The 23,685-nt window shown below is 60.1% G+C and overlaps 1 protein-coding gene across 3 annotated transcripts in view; it reads left to right on the top strand.

The window, feature by feature from the left end:
• Nucleotides 1-23,469, top strand: part of NFAM1 (NFAT activating protein with ITAM motif 1) — a 34,003-nt gene extending 10,534 nt beyond the window's left edge. Inside the window, exons 2-6 of one of the 3 annotated variants that reach the window (XM_008275141.4) lie at nt 2,606-2,935; nt 4,382-4,494; nt 7,052-7,135; nt 16,620-16,706; nt 18,058-23,469. In XM_008275141.4, the coding sequence (XP_008273363.2) occupies nt 2,606-2,935; nt 4,382-4,494; nt 7,052-7,135; nt 16,620-16,706; nt 18,058-18,117 (674 nt within the window). In that variant the 3' untranslated portion in view covers nt 18,118-23,469. Of the gene's footprint in view, nt 1-2,605; nt 2,936-3,023; nt 3,290-4,381; nt 4,495-7,051; nt 7,136-16,619; nt 16,707-18,057 lie in introns of those variants that run through there. The other 2 variants (XM_070052989.1, XM_070052990.1) reach the window with 2 other exon arrangements.
• Nucleotides 23,470-23,685: the final 216 nt, after the last annotated feature.

Here is a 23,685-nt window from a genome sequence, read left to right as displayed (position 1 = left end):
CACCCTCCACCTGTCTGCAGCGCTGAGCCTTACCCAGAGGCCATTGCTCGTGGGCAGAGACCTGGAGAAGTGGGAGCTGGGTCCCTCAGCCTGCACCCCAGGAGGGAGGCACAGGTCCAGGAGGGGGGCTGCGAGCTGGGCGCTTGCTGCGGCCCAGGCCCTGGGGTGCTCACCGCCCAGGAAAGAGAAGGGGCAGTGGAGGTGACCAGCCCCCGCATCGGCCAGGGCCCGGCTACAGCGGGTGCACCTGCACACCCCCTTCCCTCCCCAGCTTTCGGCGCCAGCTCCAGCTGGGCAGGCTCACCACGGGCCGCCCGCCGTTCTTACTGTGGCAGGCCCCAACTAGGGCCACGCATTTGCATGATCCTACCCTCTCTGACCTTCAAATAACGAATCCCCAAAGAATATAGAGCAATAGACGTCTACTTTTATGGATTTCTCCAGAATCGTAAAAATTGACCTAATCGCAGGAACAGATTCCATCGTCTTCTAGAAGGAGTCCTCCGACGGGGAGACTCCAGACAGCTGGATGGATGTCTTCCTGCCGAGACAAACAGGAAGGCAGCTTCCTCGTGCGGACAGCGTGGCCACCCTCTGCGGGCCTGGCGTGCCCTCACACGTGCTGTCAGGGGGAGCAGGGGGCCTGGCGCGGCCTCTCTGCTGGTGACCGTGGCCAGGCTCCAACCCCGCTATGCGGAGGAAAGTCTAGCCAGGCGCTGCTTGCTCCGCGGCCTCACGGGGTCACTGAGAACCAGGCAGGAAGAAGCTATGCAAGCTGGCAGACGGCCACAGAGCCGAGTCGGGGCTCGAGGAGCCGGCCAGGCTGCAGGTGGAAGGGGCTGCCGGCGGATGCACTGAGCAGGCACGGCGGTCTCAGCCATCTGTCGTCCACCCCACCTTCCCGACCCGCTGTCCTTCCTAGCCTGCCTGGGATGCCTCGATACCCCCTACCCGGCGTTGCCACACCCAGGCAACCTCTGCACAGTACCCTATTTGACAATAACAGGATCTAGCCAGGGCTTTGTCCTAACACGAACACAGGCTCCTCGTTTTATGACGAAACGAACACAGGCGCGTGCATCAAAAAGTTCACAGAAAATGCACATTCTGGAAAAACTACCCGTGGACTTCAGTTTTTTTTTTTTTTTTTTTTTTTTTTTTTTTTTTGCACTGAAACAACTATCTTTTAATTCTGTGTTCTGTGAACTCTTTGAAGGACTGTTGTATCGTTGCTGTGAAACAACCAGCAAGAGACTGGAAGTCCCTTCCTTGTCCCGGAAGGTCCCAGGTGCCAGCTCGGTGGATATTCCGCAAGCGAGCGTCGTCCTAGGAATTACAACAAAGCTGAGCCGCTGTGCAGCTGCACGCGCCGGCTGCACCGAGCTGTTGGCTGCAGTTGGAAGTGCCTGGAGCTCACTGGGGGGGAGGGGTCTCTTCGTGGCTCAACAGGAAGCTCCAAGTGTCAGCAAGGCCAGAGCTGCCAGGGATTAACTTGTGGGGGGCATCTCTGTCCCCTCCCTGTGCTTTCCAGGAGGCCACTTCCCGGGGCTCCAGCACAGCCCTGAGCCGGAGAGACCGGAGGAGAGCCCAGCCTGGCCTCCCGCCAGCCCCACACCCCGGGCAGGAGGCCCACTCCTCATTTTCCCCAACAAAATAAATCTTGCAGCTCCTCTGAGTGTCTCAAATGCATGATCTTCCCCCGATTAACAACCCAGCCTGCATGTTCTGGCTGCTCGCTGCCGACCTCGGTTCAGAGCTGTCTGCCGTTGCACTGCCTGGGGAGGAAGGGCCTGGGAGACCCGGAACATCGAAGTCAAGGGGCTTGTGCAGCTGGGGTCGGGGTCGGGGGTCGCTCTGACCCTGGCCAGAGTCCGGCCAGCAACTCAGAAGCTTGCAGAGGGCGAGGGCCCACCCAGGGAGGGGCTGTGGCTGTGGGGTTTTCGTGCCGTTTTGCAAACTGCTCTGATGAGCAAGGGGCAGGGGGAGGGGAGAATGGACTTTGCAAAGTGCGTGACCATCATGATCAGGTTGGGCCAGGGACGTTGCCGGCTCTGCGACAGGGACACGTGACGGGTCCTCTGCAAACCCAGACTCCAGGAGAGGCTCCCCCTCCTGCTCTCGGGCCGGGGCCGAGGGCGGACCTGCCTCCCTCCCTCTGCTGCCAGAAGCACTCCGGTTTCTTCCTTTTGGTTTCTTGCCTCCTGCTTCACCGTTCATCCTCCATCCTGGCTGTGCCAGACCTGTGATTTCATCCAGTGCGGCTTCTTGGTCTCTGGGAAGGAGGGAGCTCAGGCTCTGGGCCCCCTGCCCTGGAAGTGGAGAGGGTGCAGCTCCACTGGGCACCTGCTGAGGGTGTGGTCGCTGGTGTGTCGACCTCCCTGACTCTCAGAGTACAATGCGGTGCTCACCTTGCCTCCGAGTGCATCAGGAGGGGTGGAGGCTTGCGTGCGGAAGGTTTGGCACAAACCGGTGCACAGTGAGTGTACAGGAAGTGCGGAGCACATGGTGAGCACACAGGACCCGCGAGCCTGGGGCCTCACGGGGGGAGGCGAGACTGCGGCAGCCTCCAGTGACCCCTCACTCTCCCCCTCTGCTTCCCCTGCAGGAGGACAGTCAGTGACCCACATCGGCCCCCCCATAGTGGTCTCCCTGGCCAACACATTCGTCTCATTCAGATGCAGGGTCACTTGCCCAGACATCCAGGGATTCAAGAACATCACAGTTGGCTACTTCAACAAGGATGTCCAGGGTCACGCCAGCTCTGAGAAGTCCATCACCTGCCGACCCGTGCCAGGCACAGAGAACAAGACCTGCTCCCTGGAGTGCGAGGCCGTCATCAGGCTGCCTGGTGCATCAGCCACGGGCACCTACTACTGCTCTCTCTACTGGCAGGGCTTCACCGTGAACGGCGATGGCACCTTCATCCTGGTCAGAGGTGAATTTTTCTTTTTGCTTTTTCTTTTCTTTTCTTTTCTTTTCTTTTCTTTTCTTTTCTTTTCTTTTCTTTTCTTTTCTTTTCACAGGCAGAGTGGACAGTGAAGGAGAGAGACAGAGAGAAAGGTCTTCCTTTTCCGTTGGTTCACCCCCCAATGGCCGCTGCAGCTGGCGCACCACGCTGATCCGAAGCCAGGAGCCAGGTGCTTCTCCTGGTCTCTCATGTGGGTGCAGGGCCCAAGCACCTGGGCCATCCTCCATTGCCCTCCCGGGCCACAGCAGAGAGCTGGCCTGGAAGAGGGGCAACCAGGACAGAATCCGGTGCCCCGACCAGGACTAGAACACAGGGTGCCGGCGCCACAGGCGGAGGATTAGCCTATTGAGCCGTGGCACCAGCCCATGGTTGAGTTTTTTTCTGTGGCTCCTCCAGGGCCAAGGACCCAGCAGAGTTTGGGGCCCAGGAGGTGAAGTGGAAGAGAGTCTGCCTTGTCCCCCAGCTTTCACAGGGCAGAGAGGAGAATCCCCAGGGAGCACCCACCTGGCAGGTGCACCCGGGCTTCCACCTTTGTGTGGAAAAGGCAGGGCCTGGAATGTGGGTCTGTCTCTCATCCCCTCTGGCTGGTGACCTGAGGGGACACTTGGTCCCTGGGTCTCAGTGAGTGGGGGCAAGGCCCTGCAGACACAGGTGTGTGTGTGGGAACGTACTTGTGGCTACCTTATGCATGTGAGCACACAAGGTCAAGTACATCCTTTGGGGACAGAGTCCTAGAGTTCATCACGTTGTCAATGCAGCAATGACCCAAAGGTGAAGAGCAAGCTATCACCAAAGCCGCGAGTGTCTAACCTGCCACCTGTGCGCAGAGTCCTAGAGACCTGGGTTTGAGTCCCGACCCTGATGCTTGTCTAAATGTGACCCCGGGCCTGGTCTCCACGGCAACACTCTGCCCACCGAGGACAGTGTGAGGATGATCAGGATCGCGCATGGGGAGCTGGTGTCTGTGCAGGAGGGACCTGGTGCATGGCTGGCGCCCTAAGCTTTTGCCAGCCAGCTGGAAGGAGGAAGGGTGGAGAAGGAGGAGGGCTGTGCCCTCACCTCCCCCAGGTGCAGCCACCTGTGGGAGCCAGAACGCTCCAGTCTGCTTCAACCCTCACCACACCCACCCGTGTCATCACCGTTGCATCAGTTCGGCCCAGCTCACTGAGCCAGGGCAGCTCACAGACATTGTGGCCTTGCCCTCCTAGAGAAGCAAGGCACCGGGCACAAACAGGGGGCCCAGCAAGTCAGCAAGGGAAGGGGAGCCTGGGGTGGGGGCTCCAGAGGCCCAGAGGGGCGTGGGGTCTGGGGTTGGAAATGGGCCTCCTGGATGGAGAACACACGGGGGGCCGCATGCGGCAGGGAAGGCCCGGCTCCTCCAGGGACCTCACCCCTGCTCCGCTGCCCCCCCAGATTCGGGGTATCGAGAGCCCCCGCAGAGCTCCCAGAAGGCCCTGCTCTTTGGCTTCACTGGCCTCCTGACCGTCCTGAGTGTCCTGGCCACGGCGCTGCTCTTCTGGAAGAAGGTACGAGACACCACGCGTGCCCGCGGTGCGGCCCCTCCACCACACCCTGCAGGGAGGCCTCCAGGGCACAGAGGGGCTGCCTGCCTGCCCTGCAGGGCATCTGCTGTCTCCCGATGGTGGGCCTGGCAGGCTCCCTTTTGGTCCTGCAAGGAACCAGGGCTCTTAGGGCTTGTCCGGCTCGTGGGTTCCTCGGAGAATCTGGCAGAAGCGGCAGCATTTCTAGCTCCCAGGATTAGCAGCCCCAGGCTGGGTTTTCTTGGCCCAGTGACCTAGAAGGAAAGGAGAGACCAAGAGCCACCCGGTGCTGGGCCACCGTCCTACACACTCCAGTTTGCACCCCTGCCCTCCCATCTCTCAGCTCCGGAGAGCGAGGCTCAGAGAGACTGCATGGCAGAGCCCGGATGGGTGCGGGCAGAGGGGGCAGCTGCTCCACCCTGCCTGGTCGGCTCCTGCTCACACTGGGGATGGCCCCTCCCCGGGCAGGGGTGCTTCCCTCTGGGGCTCCCCTTACTGTCCTCATCACCCACTCTCAGCCTGTGCCCTGCTGCCACCCCAGGCTCCGGCACAAGGCTCTGCACATAGTAGGCCCTCAAGAAGCACTTGCTGCTGGGCTTAGAGCTGGCACAGCCCTTTCATGCCTGTTATTAAATCCGTGTGTTCCTTCCTTGAGTAGATATTGGCTGAGGGCCACTGTGTGCACCAGGCCCTGCAGAGTGGGGCTAGGAACGCAGGCAGCACGTGGGGAGAAAGGAAGGAGTGGCCGGCAGAGGGGGCTTAGGCTCCACCCCTTTCCAACTTCCAGCTTGGCCAGGGTGCTGGGCTCCTCTGTGCTGAGCAGAGCTGCACCATGGGGGCTGCGGAAGGAGGGGCTGGCATGCGGATGCAGGTCCGGGCTGCCTGCTGGACCCTGCCTGGAGCAGGTCCAGGGGTCAAGCGGCCCTCCTGGGGCGGGCACTGTCCTGCCAGCCTGCCCCATCCTCTCCTGACATTTGACACCGCGGGCCCCTCCTCCTCCCACTGCACACCTGAGGTATGAGAGCCGGGCTCGAGTCCCCAAGGCCTCAGTGGCATTTGCTCCAGAGGGCATTTGCCCTCCAAGTTGTTGGCTCCTCTCTCACCCCACACCCCTGTCCTTGCAAGCCCTGCCCTCATCCGCCCAGGCCTCGCACCCTGGCCTGTGTCTGCAGTCCTGCCCTGCCCCATCTCAGGGCTCCCGAGCCCCCGTGCTGCTCTGTGCCTGCCCCACGCTGGGCTTCCGTGCTGCTGAGGCCCCCCAGGACCCCAGCTGTCTCTGTAAGAGGAGGCGTAGGGTGTCCCGGGTGAGCCTAGAGGTTCTGATTGTGATGCGACCCTTAAGAAGCAGGTGGTGGCAGGGGAGGCGGCCCTGGGTGTAAGGACGGGGCTGTGGGCTTGCCCCAGGCATCCGTTTACTAACTGGGCAAGCCTCAGTTTCCCTTCTGTGAAATGAGCGATTCCATGCCCACCTTCTCTGGCTTTTGTGAGAAGTAGATGAAGACAAGTCCCACTGAGAAGTGCCACATGGACTCCAGCACTGTCTGTGTGTCTACACGGAGCCGGAGACCTACCCCTGCTCCCCAGAGGGAGGGGCAGAACCCCCCGGCAGGGCACAGCCCTGACTTCGGATCCGGCTTCCGCAAGCGCCCTGCCTCCTCTGAGCCTTCGCTCCCGGTGTGCAGAGCAGAGAGGCTGCCGGCTGCGTGTCCAGAGACCTACCAGGCTGCACGGGCTGGGCCGTGATGATGACGCCGGCACCGGGGTGGTGCTGGCTCCTGCCTGAGAGCTGAGCGCTAATCCTGAGTGAATGGGCTGGGGACTGGCAGGTGGCCAGGGTTTGTAATTAGCTCTGGCCTGAGACGAGGCTGTGGTCGCTCTGCCATAGGCAGGGTTGGTGCCTGCGATGAGGGGGGACGTCCCCACCGCCTCTCCCTGCCGGGCGAGGAGCCGCCTGTGTGCCCTGACTGCCGCCCTCCCAGCAGGCAATGCGACTTTCATGAGTGCTCCACGCAGAAGCCCCTCGGAGCCTTCAAACCCTGTGCGGTGACGTGGGCACCTCCCACTTGAAGCCCTCTGGTTGTCCGGCCCTCTCGCGGGCAGGGTCGCCTCTCGCTGGCCACGCTGAGTCCCTCTGCCTGGAGCCCTGCCTCCCACTCTGGCTAAGTGAACTCCAGCGGGCAGGTTTCATCTGTGACCTTCCCTCCCCAGCGTGCTCCTCGCACGCCGGCAGTGCACGCACCGCATTTGAGGAAAACTAATTCATACTCCGTCGCACTGGACCCTGAACACCAGGAGGGCACAGATGCTGTCCGCCTCTTTGTGCTGCCTGAGCCAGGGGCTCCTAAGTGCCCGAGTGTGGAGCACCTGCACCCGGGTCCCCCTGTCCAGTCCTTGGAGTTGGTGTTGAAACAGGGCCCAGAGAGGCCCAGTGGCCCCAGGGCAGAGCCAGCGAGGGCCAGAGCAGAGTGGGCCTGGACAGCTGGCCCGGCTGGATCGGTTCTGTGGCCAAGTCCTGAGGGTCCCGGCTGCTTTCTCCACACAGAAACAGATGGGGGCTCCAGGGAAACGCTCAGACCCGAGACCTGCCGGCGCCTCGACTCGGCCTGCAGCGGAAGCTGTCTACACGGTGAGTCCTGGCCTGGTTCCCTCCGCCTCTCCCGTGCCCAAGTCCCGGCCGCTTCCATGGCTCAGATGTGGACCAGCCACGGGGAGGCTGGGTCTGCCTCAAGTGTCTTGTCTGTAAAATGGGGACAAGAACCTTTCCTGGCCGTATTTCAATAACGGCGAAGAGGGATGCCCGGGCAGGGGCACACAGGCGAGGGGCTGCTCCAGGCCATCCTGGGAAGGTCCCCTGCACTTCTGGAGCGAGGGGTGGTGAGGGTAGCAGAGGGGAGGAATGACCAGATGGCATGGCCTTCCTGTTTTCACTGCACAAACAGCCTCACAAACATTCCAAAGAGGAGGTCACAGTGCCCCGTGCCCTGAGCACCCTTAACGCATCAGCGCTTTCAATTGTGCCTTGGCGGACACCCCAGCCAGATCCTGCTGTTTCACACCCTGTCGTGTGGGGAGCATTCTCCACCATGGTCTTCCTCAATGTGTGAGGGAGGGGCTGCAGCCCCAGGGGCCCCAGGAGGCTGTGGCCTCCCAGCCCACCTCCCAGGGGACCAGCCAGGGCCTGCCCAAGGGGGCAGGGACCCTTCTTTCCCAGTGATGCTCCCGGAGCCCCACAGGTACTCTGGGGTGAGCCCCCCAGCGGGAGTCAGGGTCCCAGGCCTGGGAAATCAGGGGCCGCCTGCCACACAGGGTGCCTGCTCCTCCTCCTCCCCGGGCAGTGCCGAGCCCAGTGACATCCATGGGTTCCCCCAGGGACACAGCTCGGCCTCTGCATAGCCCTGCTGCTCCCTCTTCCTGGGCACACACTCACAGCCAGGCCCTCCCTCCAGAGCCAGGGACTGGTGGTAGCAAGAATGTCCCCATGGGGCAGGCTGACAATGGCTTCAAGTAGAGCAGGACGGTTCCCAGAGGGGCTGCCCCCCAGGGACGTCCGCCAGCTGCCCCCGCCTCCCCCACACTCTCTGCTCCCAGCTGCTCGGCCTGGTGTTCTCCCCACAAGGAGTTCCGTGTCAGCTGCTGATGGAAGCATTTCTCTCCCCACGCACGCACACACGCACACGCATGTGTGAGCCTATGCTCACGCGTGCACATAACTACAGAAAATGAGCAGCATCCTGGCCCTGGCTTCTTCCAGGATAAACAGCGTGGACTTTTGTTCCCTTGGTCTCGCTCGGGCCTGTAAACACACGCGATGAAACCTGTGCGCACTCCGTGTACGTTTTTATTAAATTCCTTCGTTGATTTTTCTACTTTCGCCCCCTACATAGTTCCTGTCACGCCCCTAGATAGTTCAACATGCAGTTATTTATTTATCTGGGAGGGAGGGGGAGAGGGAGTGAGAGCAAGCTTCCACAGAGCTGGCATTGTGGGGTAGCAGGTTAGGAAGACGGCCCAAGTACTTGGGCACCTGCTACCCACGTGGGCGACGTGGATGGAGTTCCTGGCTCCTGATTTTGGCCTGGACCAGCCCCAGCCACTGTGGCCATTTGGAGAATAAAGCAGTGGATGGAAGTTCTCTCTCTCCCCATCTCTCCTTCTCTCTGTAGTGCTGCCTTAAAAATAAATAAATCTTAAAGCAAACAAACAAAAAAACCCTTTGGGACTCAGGTTGACTTCTCCAGGGTAAGGCATAGAGGCCCCAATGCCTTAAGATCTCAGGGTGGCCGGTGCCGCGGCTCACTACGCTAATCCTCCGCCTTGTGGCGCCGGCACACTGGGTTCTAGCCCTGGTCAGGGCGCCGGATTCTGTCCCGGTTGCCCCTCTTCCAGGCCAGCTCTCTGTTGTGGCCAGGGAGTACAGTGGAGGATGGCCCAGGTGCTTGGGCCCTGCACCCCATGGGAGACCAGGAGAAGCACCTGGCTCCTGCCTTCGGATCAGCACGGTGCGCCGGCTGCAGCGGCCATTGGAGGGTGAACCAACGGCAAAGGAAGACCTTTCTCTCTGTCTCTCTCTCTCTCTCACTTTCCACTCCGCCTGTCAAAAAAAAAAAAAAAAAAAAATCTCAGGGATGTGATGGGAGGCGCCAGGGCTTTGCTAAGCCCTGGAAGCAAGGGCCGGCTACTTGGGGCTGGGCCTGGGCCCGGAACAGTGACAACACCAGGAGCATTTGTTGCACGCCTGCTGCGTGCCAGGCATCATGGCAGGGCTTTGCACAGACATTGTCGCCATTTTCACCATCTTTTCTGGTTGTTGCTGCTGACTTGTAGAAAGATGATCAATTTGAATCTACTGGCTTTCTGCAGAGTAACTTGGCAGAGTTCATTCCTCAATCCTGACATCACAGAATCCGCTGTCCATTCCTTGGGATTTTCTGTGAATCCTGACTTGTCCTCTGTGAACAATGGAAGTTTCACGTCTTCCTTCCCAATGCCCTACCTCCTATTTCTGTTTTTCTTGCTCTCATGCACTGCCTAAGCCATCTGGTTCAATGAGGAGCAGGAGTGGTGGTAGCCGTCATCTCTGTTTTGTCCCCAAGTTCTGCAGTGGTTTTTAGTATTTTCCCCTTCCACTTTTTTTTTTTTGGATGGGTATTTGGTTTTCTATCATTCTTCTTTTCTAATTCATATATGTAAGGCTATGCATATCCCTTTAGCTATAACTTGAGCCACATCCCATGAGTTTTGCTATGCTGTGTGTTCATTGTCTTTCAGTCTATATTTTCTTTTTTTTTAATTTTTATTTTTTAAATTTATTTTGACAGATAGAGTTAGACAGTGAGAGAGAGAGAGAGAGAGAGAGAGAAAGGTATTCCTTCCATTGGTTCACCCCCAGATGGATGCTACGGTCAGAACTATGCCGATCTGAAGCCAGGAGCCAGGTGCCTCTCCCTGGTCTCCCATGCGGGTGCATACACCCAACCACTTGGGCCATCCTCCACTGCCTTCCCGGGCCACAGCAGAGAGCTGGACTGGAAGAGGAGCAGGCGGGACTAGAACCCAGTGCCCATATGGGATGCCGGTGCCACAGGCAGAGCATTAACCAAGTGAGCCACGGTGCCGGCCCCTCTATATTTTCTATTGAGAATTATTCCACTGGTTATTTCCTGAGTGTTTTTCTTAATTTTTGAATGTTTACTTTTTGTTATCATTTTTAAAAATCTTTAGCTAATTTCACTGTGATCAGACAATATATTCTATAAGACTTTTTAAAAAAATTATTTATTTATATATTTGAGAGGTAGAGTTACAGAGAGAGGAAGAGACAGAGAGAAAGGCCTTCCATCAGCTGACTGACTCCCCAGATGGCCACAAGCCAGGAGCCAGGAGATTCTTCCGGGTCCAGTGGCCCGGTGCCTGGGCCATCTTCTACTGCTTTCTCAGGCCGTAACAGAGAGATGGGTTGGAAGAAGAGCAGCCAGGACTCGAACTGGTTCCCATATGGGATTCCAGCGCCACAGGTGATGGCTTTACCCGCTATGCCACAGCACCAGGCTCTCTATAAGACTTTTATCCTTTGAGATCTTTTTTTGTTTGTTTGTTTTTTGACAGGCAGAGTGGACAATGAGAGAGAGAGATAGAGAGAAAGGTCTTCCTTTGCCGTTGGTTCACCCTCCAGTGGCCGCTGTGGCTGGCGTGCTGCGGCCGGCGCACCTTGCTGATCCGAAGGCAGAAGCCAGGTACTTCTCCTGGTCTCCCATGGGGTGCAGGGCCCAAGCACTTGGGCCATCCTCCACTGCACTCCCGGGCCACAGCAGAGAGCTGGCCTGGAAGAGGGGCAACCGGGACAGAATCCGGCGCCCCAACCAGGACTAGAACCCGGTGTGCCGGCGCCGCAGGCGGAGGATTAGCCTAGTGAGCCGCGGCGCCGGCCGTGAGACCTCTTGATACTTCTTTATGGCTCAGTGTGTATTCCGTATGTGCTTGATAAAAGAACTTGTGTCACACGAGGTTGATGAGTGTCCTCCGCATGCCAGTTAGGTCGAGTTTGTTGACTGTGTTGTTAAAGTAGTCCATATCCTTATTGATCCTTATTGATTTTTCTCCCTATTTTATCAGTTGTTAAGAGGAGAGAGTTAAAAATCCGCCAGTATGATTGTGGATTTGTATATAACTATGTCAACTTTTTCACATGCAAAAGCACCCATGGTGTGTTACAACAGAAAAGGAAACCTGTGCTACTCTAATTTGCTTCTTAAAATTTGACCTACTAGGGCCGGCGCCGCGGCTCACTAGGCTAATCCTCCGCCTAGCGGCGCCGGCACACCGGGTTCTAGTCCTGGTCGGGGCGCCGGATTCTGTCCCGGTTGCCCCTCTTCCAGGCCAGCTCTCTGCTGTGGCCAGGGAGTGCAGTGGAGGATGGCCCAAGTGCTTGGGCCCTGCACCCCATGGGAGACCAGGAAAAGCACCTGGCTCCTGGCTCCTGCCATCGGATCAGTGCGGTGCGCCGGCCGCAGCGCGCCGGCCGCGGCGGCCATTGGAGGGTGAACCAACGGCAAAAGGAAGACCTTTCTCTCTGTCTCTCTCTCACTGTCCCCTCTGCCTGTCAAAAAAAAAAAAAAAAAAAAAAAAAAATTGACCTACTAGCCGGCGCCGCAGCTCACTAGGCTAATCCTTCACCTTGCGGTGCCGGCAACTAGGTTCTAGTCCCGGTCGGGGTGCCGGATTCTGTCCCGGTTGCCCCTCTTCCAGGCCAGCTCTCTGCTGTGGCCAGGGAGTACAGTGGAGGATGGCCCAAGTGCTTGGGCCCTGCACCCCATGGGAGACCAGGATAAGTACCTGGCTCCTGCCATCGGATCAGCGCAGTGCACCAGCCGCAGCGCGGCGGCCATTGGAGGGTGAACCAACGGCAAAGGAAGACCTTTCTGTCTGTCTCTCTCTCTCACTGTCCACTCTGCCTGTCAAAAGAAAAAAAAAAAAAACTCGACCTACTAAGAGCACAGATCTGGAGTGGCCGGGCAGCCTCGTTCTTCCGCTCACCGGTGTTGCTGCTGGAACTCTGAGCCTCGGCTCCGTCATCTGTTAACGGGGACGGGGAGCGAGCATCGCACTTGCAGCTTGCAGAGATGCTGCGATCTCGCACACCTTGAATTCCACACCGTGAGCTCCCACCCGGCTCCACCACCTGCCTTCCTCCACTCCAGAGTGATGAAAACTCGCTCAGCTTCAGCTTCCCTGCAGCACCCCCAGCCCGCCCCCAAAGCTGAGAGCCAGGCTCCTCCTCCAATGACCTCCCCTTCCTGCCTGAGACTCTTTCTTCCCGGGCCTCTAGAATATTCCACCGTCTCCTAACACAAGCTTCGCTTCTTTCCTCCAGATCCTCGTACCTCCCATTTCTTTTCCTCTTGCTTTTTTGCACAGAGCTCTGTTAGGACAGTGAAGAGGAGTGGTGACAGTGGGCATCCTTGTCTTGTCCCCTGATGTGCCTACACCTCCCCATCCCCTTCACCGCTCCTCCCCGAGAACCCCCGACCCTCAAACCCTGGAGTAAACATCAGAGCCCAGTCCTGGGACCCCCCCCCCCCTTTGATCGTCGCTCCCTCCCAGGGCGAGCTCAGTGAGCCCTGGCTCTGACAAGCACCACTGTCCTGACCACACCCAGATTCCTGCTGCAGCCGGGCCATCTCCTGCACACCTCCGTCAACCCAACCCAATTCTTTACCCATCGAGCGCCTCTTCACACGGCATCCTCGTCGCAGTAAACAACCTCTGTCCTTTCCTTCTCTCAACCCCTGCCCACAGCTGACCCACCAGAAGATCCCGGTCCAGGCTCCCACCCTTTGGCGGCTCCATCCCTGTTGCTGGCAGGAGTCATTTCCAATTCTTTTTTTTTTTTTTTAAATTGATTTGAAAGGCAAGTTACAGAGAGGCAGAGAGGAGAGAGAGAGAGAGAGAGAGAGAGAGAGAGAGAGAGAGAGATCTTTCATCCGCTGGGTCACTCTCCAAATGGTTGCAACAGCTGGAGCTGAGCAGATCCAAAGTCAGGAGCCAGGAGCTTCCTCCAGGTCTCCCACATGGGTGCAGGGGCCCAAGGACTTGGGCCATCTTCTGCTGCTTTCCCAGGCCATAGCAGAGAGCTGGGTCAGAAGTGGTGCAGCCAGGACTTGAATTGAAGCCCATATGGGATGGCGGTGGCTTTACCTGCTACGCCACAGTGCCCGCCCCCAGCCACTCCTGGTTCTTGCCTGGAGTCCCGCACTTGACCTCCAATGAGCCCCTGGTGCTGACCCTTGCTGCACAGTCTACCCGGACGCAGCCCGAGGGGCCCTGCTAGAACAGCGAGAGCCCTGAGAAGCGGACGCCAAGATGCACTGGGCCTTGGCTCTGATTACAGGGCCCCTGTGGAAGATGAAAGGGGATGGGCTGGGGGAACCTGGGGGAGCCGGCAGAGGGAATGGAGGCAGGAGCCCCCGGCTGGGAAGGCTCAGCACGGCCCCTGGGAGCACCCCCTACAGGGCTTGCCTTACACGTGGTGAATTCCAGAGTCCAGCATCTGGGGCTCTCCGTCAGTTCTGGCTCCAGAAGCAGTGGCCGGTGAGGCAGTTTTCAACATCACCATGGCCTTGAGGGGTTCCCCTCTCACCCATGTCCAGGTCAGGGCCTCGGGGTGGCTTCCTCTGCCAGAGAGGACCCTTCCTGCAGCCATCGCCAGCCTCCTCCTGGCTCTGCTCTCTGTTCAGTGTGTCCCCCACCTCCGTCTTCCTTCTCGGTGCCTCTCCACAGCCCTCATGGCGACCTTTTGCTTCTGCACACAGTAGATGCACAGCCACCAACTGCTGGGGGATGGGCAGAACCTGTTCTAAACTGTCCAGGGTGCCTGGGTCCCTGGGGGCTGGTGCTGGGCACAGGGGACACATGGCAGGCGTAGAGTGTCCGTACTCAGATCCGCACGCTCCTCAGTGGTGTCCAGACACCTCCCCCCACTCTGCTCCCAGCCCCTGCCTGGCCCCATGTCCCCACCCTTGCCCTCAGCCTGTGGTCCCTCCCACTCCTCCCTGCAGCCCGAGGGAGCTTGCTAACACACGACTCTGATGTGCTGTTGAAAGGACTTTCCCAGCCTTGCCTCTGTGTTCCGTCAGAGCAGTGGGTTGGTTCATGCCGGGTGCGCCATGCCCTTGGCCCAGAGCTGGGGTGTTCCTTCTCCCATGAATGCACCTCCTTACATCCCCCCATGGACCCCAATGTCCAGGACCCTCCAATGAGGTCCAGGCCCAGGGCAGCTGACTTCGGCTCTGGCCTCAGTCTGATAGGAGGCAGACCTTGGCACCGAATTCTTGCCCTTGCCAGGCTGGTGACCATTTGGGTAGCACCAGCGTCTCCTGGACAGCAGGAGGTCAAAAGGCCTAGACCTCCTGGGTCTCAGTCAGCTATAGCCTAACGTAGATCAGAGTCAGCCCCAAGCCTGGATACAACACTGCACAGCACATGCCTGCAGGTAGCCCACTGGGAGACCTGCACAGCCCTCTCCCAGCAGGTGCACCTCGGGGAGGCTGCCCCCTCGTGACCAGGGGAAGCTGGGAGGTGCACTGCTGACAAGGTCGCACCCTGCATCTCCCAGCCTGGGGATGCCGGTCACACCCCCGGTGCAGACACAGCCGGCAGGTCAGGACTTGTCACAGCTGTCACTCAGAGCCTCACCTCGGCAGCCTCCCTCGGCCTCAGCCCCCAGCTGCGGCTGCTCCTGCCCTGCCGGAGGCACACCAGCCTACCCGAAATGGGGGTGGGGTGGGGGGTGTCTCAGAGCAGGACGCTCTCCTCTGGCTCTGGCAGCCCCTGGCCTCTCTGGGCTCATGCGTGCAGGGCGGTGCGAAAAGCTGGACTGGAGGGGGCAGGGACCACCTGCGGGGTCCCAGGAGGCTTCGCTGCTGAGATGCCAGGCTGGGGGATGCTCCCCTTTCTGTCTGTGGCCAGCAACATCCGACTCAAGGGGCTGTCAGATCTGTCAGATCTGTCTGGGTGGGCGAGTGGGCGGGCATGGGCTGCTGATGGACATAGCCCACCCTGTGCCCTGGGCTCTCAGATCCTGCAAGCCAGAGCAGCCCCTGCAAATTACCTTCCCCTGGAAATGGGCTCCTCCTTGGGGAGGAAGCAGGTCAGATGCCTCCTCCTAAGACCCACCCTCTTTGTGGCCCAGAGACCCCTTGAATGGGTCCCCAGGGCCGGCGCCATCCTGTGGCTGATGCCCTTGAAGCGAGGGTCTCCCAAGCGCCAAATGGTTTATTACGCGGGTTTTCATGCCTGGCTGCCTCTTGATGCCTCCCCTCCCCTCCCACTCCCCCCGCCCTCCACCCTCCTCCCGCCTCTGAGCACCACCTGTCTCTCCAGCCTGCGCGGCAACCCCTGCTTGACTGTTGCCAGGGAAACCGCCTCCTTGGCAACCAGCCGGCATCTATATGACAGGCACACTTGGGAAGCTGGGGCTTCTGCCTCCAGTTTAGGCTGTTGGTGGACTCTGCTCTGGAGCCCAACAGGATCTGTCCGAGGGTCCAGGCTGTGAACACAGAGAGGGGGAAGGGGGAGCAGCCCACCTTCCTCAACGATCTTTCTACAGCTGCTTATTAAGCACCTATAGTTGGCCTGACTGTGCAGAGCCCTTCATGTGCAGTCTCACATTTAATCCTGCAAGATCGATATAATCATTCCCATTGTACAGATGGGGAAACTGAGGCACCTGTGGCTGGATTCAGAGCCAAGCGCTCAACCTATTCCTGTCGGACCCCAAAGCCCTTTCTATCCTCTTGAGGCCTCTAGGCTGGGGCAAGAGTGAGTGTGGCCCTGGACGTTCTCAAGTGAGGGAGGTGTCTCCGGCCAGTGGGGGGATACCGGGGCCATGACCCTGACATGAACCAGTGCAGGAGCCATGGAAGTCAGGCCTCCCACCCCAGCTGAGCCCACCATTCACTCGGCTTCCCTGGGAGGGGGCTCGGCCTGGTGGGCCATGGTCAGAGTGGGTAGTGGGAACCCGAGGCTTCCAAGAGGAGCATGTAGGTGATGACTGGAGCCCAAGCAGCCCGGGACGGGTGGCTGAGTCGGTGAAAGGAAACTGACGGCAAGGGGAGGCGAGGGGCATGCTGAGAGCCAGGGCTGGGCTGGGGACCCCGCAGGGCACGGCCTTGATGGATGAGGAGAGTGACCCCAGCGACTGCCAGGTTAGGGGGGCCTGGAGGGTGTGAATGGGTGGGGGGACCCTCACCTGGAGCCAGGGTGGATGCCGGGAGTGCATCCTGGGAGAGCAGAAGCCCCAGGTGGCTGCCAGGCCCTCAAAGGGAAGACAACTCACCGGGTGGGGCCCCGAGCAGTCCTGGCCGGGGAAGCAGGGGGCAGGGAGCAGTCAGCCTGGACAGGCAGGGAAGGGGTGAGTGACAGAGCAGAAATGGCAGGCAGAAAGGCGTGTGGTCTGAGCGTGCACAGCGTGGCGAGGCAGCCCTAACTGTCCCTGGGCATGGAGCCTGGCAATGGCCCGCAGGGAGGCCGCAGGGAGGCCGGCTCTGGGGCCCGGGCGCTGCCTCTCTGCACGCCTGTTTCCTGTTCTGACTGCCGTGCTCTGTCTCCTGCAGGCCCTGCAGCACCGAGAGACGGAGGTTTACGCCTGCATTGAGCAGGAGGCCTGCAACCCACCCTTAGCCGGGAACCCTGTCTCCCAGGTACACAGGGCCCCGGGCAGCACGCCTGGCTCCTCCTTGCCTTTCGTCTGTGAAACGGGAGTTGCTGGACCCTGGATGTGAGCCGCCGGCTGCTGAATGCCAGCCCCATCCGATGCAGAACCCCCGCTCCATCCCTTAGCAGCTGTGCAGCCCGAGCCAGCTTGGCTGACCTCTCTGAGCCTGAGTGTCCTCATCTGTAAACTTAGAGACCCCACAGCACCCCCTCCGGCCCCTAGACTTTCCTGGAAGGAGAATATTGTGCTTAGACGGCCTCCTGGGACCCAGCAGGCACCCAGCAGTGTGAGTGGTCCTGGCTACCACTGGGCACAGGGCCGGGTCGTCAGGCACGGGGTGTTAGGCCTCAAGATGTCCCAGGCTGATGTTGACCAAAGTTAGAGCCGGAAAGTGAGGCTCCCCTGGCCACAGCTGTCATGGTCACGATAGCTTGTCACTTCATCACACTCTCTTCCTCTCTCTCTTTTGAAAATATTTATTTATTTATTTATTTATTTCAAAGGCAAAGTGACAGAGGGAGGGAGAGAGATCTCCCACCCACTGGTTCACCCCTAAATGGCCACAACTCCATTCCAGTCTCCTATGTGGGTGGCAGGGGCCCAAGGACTTGGGCCGTCCTCTGCTGCTTTCCCAGCTGGGGAGCCTGGCACAGCCCCAACCATTGCAGCCATTTGGGGAGTGAACCAGAGGATGGAAGATCTTTCTGTCTCTCTGTTGCTCCCTTTCTTTCTGCCTTTTAAATAAATAACACATCTTGAAAAAAAAAAACCAACCCCTCAGTTGGCTCACCTATAAAATGGGCGAGCAATACTGTCTTCCCCACCTTGGAGGAGTGGACGGGGCTGGTGCTTGGCCTCCCCTGGCCCCGGCTGGCACTATTTGTTCAGCCTCTTGTTATCAAAGCCTGAGCTAGGCCCAGACTGCAGGCAGGGCCTCCGCACCCTGGGACCCCGAGGGTAGCAGGGCTCCTCCCTGCCAGGCCCTGGGGTGTTCAACAGGAGAACCGGTCTGTTCCTGCCCTCTGGGAGCAGTCTTCTGGAATAGGGTCATTGACCCCAGGGGCACAGAGACCTATTTGTAGCCCTATCGTGACGGGCAGGCTCTGTGCGGGAACCCGGCCAGGGCCCGGGCTAGCTCCCTGCCTGAAGCAGGTAGGAAAGACCGTGGGCTGGAGGCAGAGGGCAGGGCTGGCGGCTGGCGGGGGGCTGCAGCTGGAGGACAATCCCCCTGTCAGTGCTGAACAGGAAGCAATCTGTTTGCTTCCGACTGAAGCTAAATTAGTGCAGGTCCGTTCTTTTCCTACCTAATGTTTTCTTCTTCTTCTTTTTGAACCTAGGGGAAATTGCACAGAGTAGAGGATGACCACGAATTCAACGAGGTCTATGAAAACCTCTAGGATGTGGCCCCCGATCAAAGGCCCCATCCTCCATCAGAGGCAGCCCTGGGCCCTGGAGGACTTGCTCTGACCCAGAGTCGGCCCCTGCAGTGACAGACCTCACCTCACAGCTAAGACCCTTCCAGCACCTCCCACACCTTTGGGTCTTTGCCCAAGCTCATCCCTTCCTCTACTGCCCAGCCAGCAAAATGCTACCCAGGGCCTGTATGGACGCCACCCCTTCCTGGAGCCCTTCTGCCCCGCTCATACCCCACAGAGGGGTGCGTGGGGCTCTCTCGGGGCCTGCCCCACAGCCCAGCCTGCATGGCAGATCCGGAGCTGCTCAAGAGGGACCCAGCAGGACCCCAGGGGCCACGTGGAGGAGTGACCCGCCGACTCCACCTGGGAGCCTGGAGCCGGGAGGGCCTGTGCACCTGTGGTGGCCAGTGGCAGGGATGGCGGGGTAGGGAGGGAGCTGGCCAGACAGGACCCCAGTGAGTGACCTGAAGCTGCCCTCCCCGCCTGCCTTTTACCCTCTGCTCTGCACGTGTCTTGGCCTGGGCCCCAGCTGCTCCTCCTGCTCTCTACATTCTCCTCTCTCTGCGAACCCTGACCCAACCACCTGGGCCTTCCTGCAGTCCTCTCTGTCCTTCTCCGCCTTACCCTGTCCCTGGCCCCTGGAGCAGTGCCTGTGGCAGCTGCCTCTCTCCCACTGTGGTCCAGCTGTGTGGCCCGGTGCCCGGGGCCTCCCCGGGATGGGCAGAGGAGTCCCCCTGTGTGGCAGAAGCCCAGGCCCCCGTGCACAGCGGCTCCCCAGTGCCTGGTCCTGAGCCATTTCTGCTGCCCCACGCGCTCCTGTCGCCACCCGTGTCACCTGGGGAGAGCCCACAGTGTAAGACAGGCTCAGAGTCTCGGCCACCAGGCTGAGGACTCTGCCCTCTCTGCTTCTCTCCCTGGCTTTCTTACTGTGTGCGCATTTGTGCAGTGGGCAGGTCAGTCCTCCCTCCCACTCCCCAGGCTGCCCCAGAAGTTGGGGTGCCCTTGTACCCAACCCCAAAGGTACCCAGGGGGTATAGCGTAGCTGAACACAAGCTCCAGCCCCGACCCCTAAGCAGCCTCGGGTCCCAGCTCCTGGGCGCAGGCAGCAGCTTTGGCGATTCATGCAGGGCGGGCCCTTCCCCGCAGGGGTAGAAAGGCTGGGGCTGGGGTGGTACAGGCTGGCCCTGGGAGTCCTTAGGCTGTCTGCAAGGGGGGCGTCAGGCCTCATTGGGCCTCCCAGCCCACACAGCCAGCGGGGAGGCCCCTGCTCCCCACGAGTCCAGGTTTAATGAACTCCATGTCTGTTCTGGGAGAGAAGCTGCCCTGTGCAGTGCGGCCTTCCAGGTTCCCAACTCCTGCTGCCTCCGGGAGTGGGCAGTGGAGAGCCAGAAAGACCAGGGGAGGCCACCTTGCCAGGGGCCTGCTGGGGACTTCAGCGAGGACCCTGGCCCAGGCCCCACCCCAACAGCCTTGCCATGCAAGGCTGAGCCTGGTTTGGGACAAGGCAGGCTAGGAGGCCAGCAGGTGCTGGGTTTCCAGTGAGGAGAGAGGCAGGGAGAAGGCTGTGGGGGAAGGGCAGAGCCCTAGCAGGGCTGTGGCACAGGCAGGATGGGGACGAATGTCCTGAGGACTGAGTGAGCACCTGCTGAGAATAGGGGGGAGTGGCAGGGTGCGGCTGAGGGAGGAGGAGGGGACAGAGAGGGCGGTGGGCCCAGCTCCTCCAGGGCAGGCTGGGTCTGACTCTGACACATGCGGAGGGGAGAAGAGACAGGGGCTTCCCAGTGGCCGTGTAGACTTGGGCAAGTCGCTGCCCACTGAGCCTGGCTGTCCAGTGCCATGGAGCTCAGCACCTCTCAGAGGGAAGGGCTCCTGTGGAGGCCCGGCAGGTGTGTGCTTCCTTCTCCATCCTGGAAGAGAGGAGTCTGCTTGGGGGCAGAGTGGGAGGTGTCTACCATGGAGGGTGCAGTAGGGGCGGGGGTGGGGTGCACAAACCTCCAGGGAGGTGGGGACCCAGGCCCTGCAGCTGCCCTGCAAGGAACAATTGGGCTGCCCAGAGCATGAGGGTGCAGAGAGGTTTGGGGGGGCTAGGGAGGGAGAAAGCAGAGTTGGGGGGTGTCCTGGGCCCTCGGGGCAAGGCTGGGGCGAGAGGGTGGGTCAGAGCAAGACAGGGAGAGGCAAAGATGGCCTGGGAGTGCTCCAGGGAGGGGTTGCTGTGGGGACCCAGGAGGAAGGAAGCCTTGGCCCTGGGGGTGGCCCCAGGCTTAGTGTGAGCAGAATCCCTGCCCCAGGCCCCCCTGCCGGCCCCAACCCCAGGTCAGCCCTGCCTCTCTCCAGACAAGGGGTTTCCCAGTCTCTCCCCTGGCCCAGCCCACCCTGCCCTCCCTCCTAGGTCTTGCCAAGGCCACCCTCAGAGCCTTGGGCATTGGAAACATTTCAGCCACCTGGACACCTCAGGCACCCCCGCCCTCCAGGCCCCTGTGTGCCCCTCTCCTGGTTTGGCCTCCAGCCTCCCTTCGGCTCCTGCTCCTCTCAGCACGTTTGTGCGAAAATTATTTCTGGAACCAAGCCCAGGAGCTTGAAGTGGGTGTGGGAAGCGGTGCCCCCCCCCCACAAAAATTTCCAGAGGGTTCTGCACAGCAGAGTTTCCATGGGAACACGTGCGGCTCCACACGCGCCTCGGTGGGGCTGGGGCCCCCTGCACACTGAGATCGCGGGATCTTGGTGTGGGGCCTCGGCGGGGGCAGCCACGGTTCCTTGGCCACCAGCGCTCACTGCCTTGAAATCAAGTTACGGGCAAACCCGCCGCTGCTGCCTTCTTCTTCTTCTTCTTCTTTTTTTTACATTCTAATTTAAAGGCCACGCTCCATTCTGAGGCTGCCTCTGGGGTTTCGGGGATGGATTTTTGTGCAGTTCAATAGTTTTTTAGCAGACAGCTCCTGCCGCACAGGTGGGCTGCCGCCTCGGCCCGGCCAGGCTGGTGGCACCTCTCCAGCCCTCCCAGATGCCAGAGGGTGCCATCGGCCCACCTGAGGGGCTTCCAGAGCTGGGGACATCGGTGCGAAGTTCTGAGACACCTTCCTTCTGGGCCCGTGCCCCTGAGCCGGGCCCTAATTACGGCCTCTGACTGGGCGGGCGCCGGTCTGTCCACCCCTGCACTTGGTGGTAGCATGAGCTTTGTGGGTGTGTACCCAGCAGGTGACACAGCGCATTGTGATAAAACATTTAAACAACTGCAAAGTGACATTCCCTTTGATGCACCGGCCGCCTCCTGCCCTGTGTCCCGTGCCCTTCCCAGGAGGCGGGGAAGTCACTCGGTCCCCGGGAGCGTTTTCTTCCGTGCTGTTCTCACGGCCTCCGTGTAGGCAGACGTGCGCGTCGGGAACGTGCGGTGTTGGCTGCGGTGCTGTCAGCCTGTCTTTGTTCCTGCAGCCCGAGACGGCGCGGGAGCTGCCAGACTGTAATCATGGCCAGGGTTCGGCAGGACGGGGGGAGCCTAATCTAATCAGGCTGCTGTGGATGGCCGCTCGGGTTGTAGAGGATTTTTCAGTCTCACAGAAGGCGCTGCCGGCAACATCGTGGCTGGGCCTCCTTGGCTGCATCTGCAGAACTTTCCGGGGCTGGTGAGGAGGGATCCCTGGGCCCAGCCCGCGGCATTTGCTGTTTCAAAGCAATGCTGCCGAACCGTCAGGCACGGAGAGGGTACTGGCTCTCTTCCTCAGATTCTTTATCTGCAGTATCACGTTTAATCCTGCAAGCTAGCCTGCAAAGCCGGGGGCTGGTCTCCCGTCTGCAAAGAGAGGTTGACTGGATAAAGGACGCACAGCCCAGGCAGAGCAGCCTGGGATGGCTCTGAGTGCAGTCCTGCCACCCCCACGGGTCAGGTGAGGCGGCGACGGGGGACAGAAAGAGCCACTGAAAGCCTTGATGCCCCTGGGATTAGGGACGCCCATGGGAGAGATGGCCTGTCACCTGCATGTCACTCATACCCAGGTTCTCAAAATTGTGTGTGTGGGGGGGGGGGGGGGGGCGGAGAGAGAGAGAGCGATCAAGCCACCTGCCTTCCAGTGGCCCGGGGCCTTGGGGAAATGGAGGCGGGTCAGTGGAGCCGCTGGGCCTGCACCTCCCTGGCAGCCCACTCTGCTGTGAGGCCGGATCCTGGCAGCCTGGTCGTTAGGAGCCCGGGTCTCCCCTGGAAGTTCTCAGGCACAGCAGGCCTGGAGGTGTGAGCCGCCTCTCAGAAGCTGTATAATCCGGGATAATGCGGCTGTAATGGGCGTTGTGCTGCCTTTACGTCCTCTCATTACCTGAAAACTGACTTTGCAAATGGCTGATCTGGACTGGGTTTTATTTCACCACTTTGTGGACCTTCAGGGATTCAGGAGTGCTGGGTTTTTCTGTCTCCCTCTTGCCTGCTCCGGTACATGCCACAGGCCCCGATGGGCCAAGGCTTGGGGCTTAGCCGCATGCGGGGCTCACCACCACGGGCCTGGCCGAGCCAGGGACTGCTTTTCTCCCCAGATCTCCCCTTCCCCCCATCGGAGCCTCCTCCCAGCCCTTCCCAGTCTCTGTGCCCAGTGGACCTCTGCAGAGCGCAGCTCTGACCACACCGCCCCCTCCCAGAACCCTGCACCTCCTGCAGTCACGCTCAGGTCACTGTAACAAGGTGCCGAGGTCACTCAGCGGGGAAAGAGCTGTCTGTCAACACCGGTGCTGGGAGAGCCAGATCCACACGTGCAGGGCGATGCTGGCCGCCTACCTCACACCCCACCCGCGGCGTCACAGTGACTCCCACTGGCACAGCGTGGGTGCTGAACTGCTCAGCCCCTACTCAGAGCGCTCCCCATCCCCTGTTTCTTTGGAGGGCTTTTGTCCAGCTCAGACCATGTCCCAGGCCCTGTGCTGCAGCTGGGATAAGACACAGACAGCTCTGTCCTCCCAGGGTCCACCAGCGCGTTCCCGAACAGCTCACGCTGGCCCAAAGTCTCCCCGAGCCCTGCCGTGGCTGCTCACACCCCAGCCTGAACCTCTGCTCCTCCCCTTACTCTCTGCCCTGGGGCCCTTCACCCCCTTCTTTGCCTGAGGAATTCCCTGCTCCGATGCCGCCTCCTCCATGCAGTCCTCCCTAAACCCCTCCCCACTGAGCCACTTACTCATTCCTCTCATGCTCTGACCTCCTGGCACAACATCAGTCCTCACGTCTGTCTCCCCAGGAGGCCCCGAGCTTCCCCAGCACGGCCAACACCTTATTTGTCTCTCTTTGTCTCTGCCAGACTCGTGGTCCGGGCTTGAGAGCCATTTGTTCAAAGAATAAATGAATCTTCCCCTCTGCCAGCATTTCAGGGCCTATTCTTGCTGAAAGAGGGAGCGCGACTTTTTTCCCGTTTCTAGGAAGGGATCGCTAATTGGTCTGTGACCCATTTCACGGAGGTGAACATGGAGGAGACACTTGACTGTAGCCACAACGGCAGGAGAGGCAGTGAGGGCAGCGCAAGCCCTGGGAAGCCGGCTCCCCTCCCGCCTGACGGGCTTGGGAGGCCATGCTCAGCCCTT

The sequence above is a fragment of the Oryctolagus cuniculus genome, chromosome 11 (assembly GCF_964237555.1).
Source record: "Oryctolagus cuniculus chromosome 11, mOryCun1.1, whole genome shotgun sequence".
NCBI classification, from domain to species: domain Eukaryota; kingdom Metazoa; phylum Chordata; class Mammalia; order Lagomorpha; family Leporidae; genus Oryctolagus; species Oryctolagus cuniculus.
This window is presented reverse-complemented; position numbering and strand designations above follow the sequence as displayed.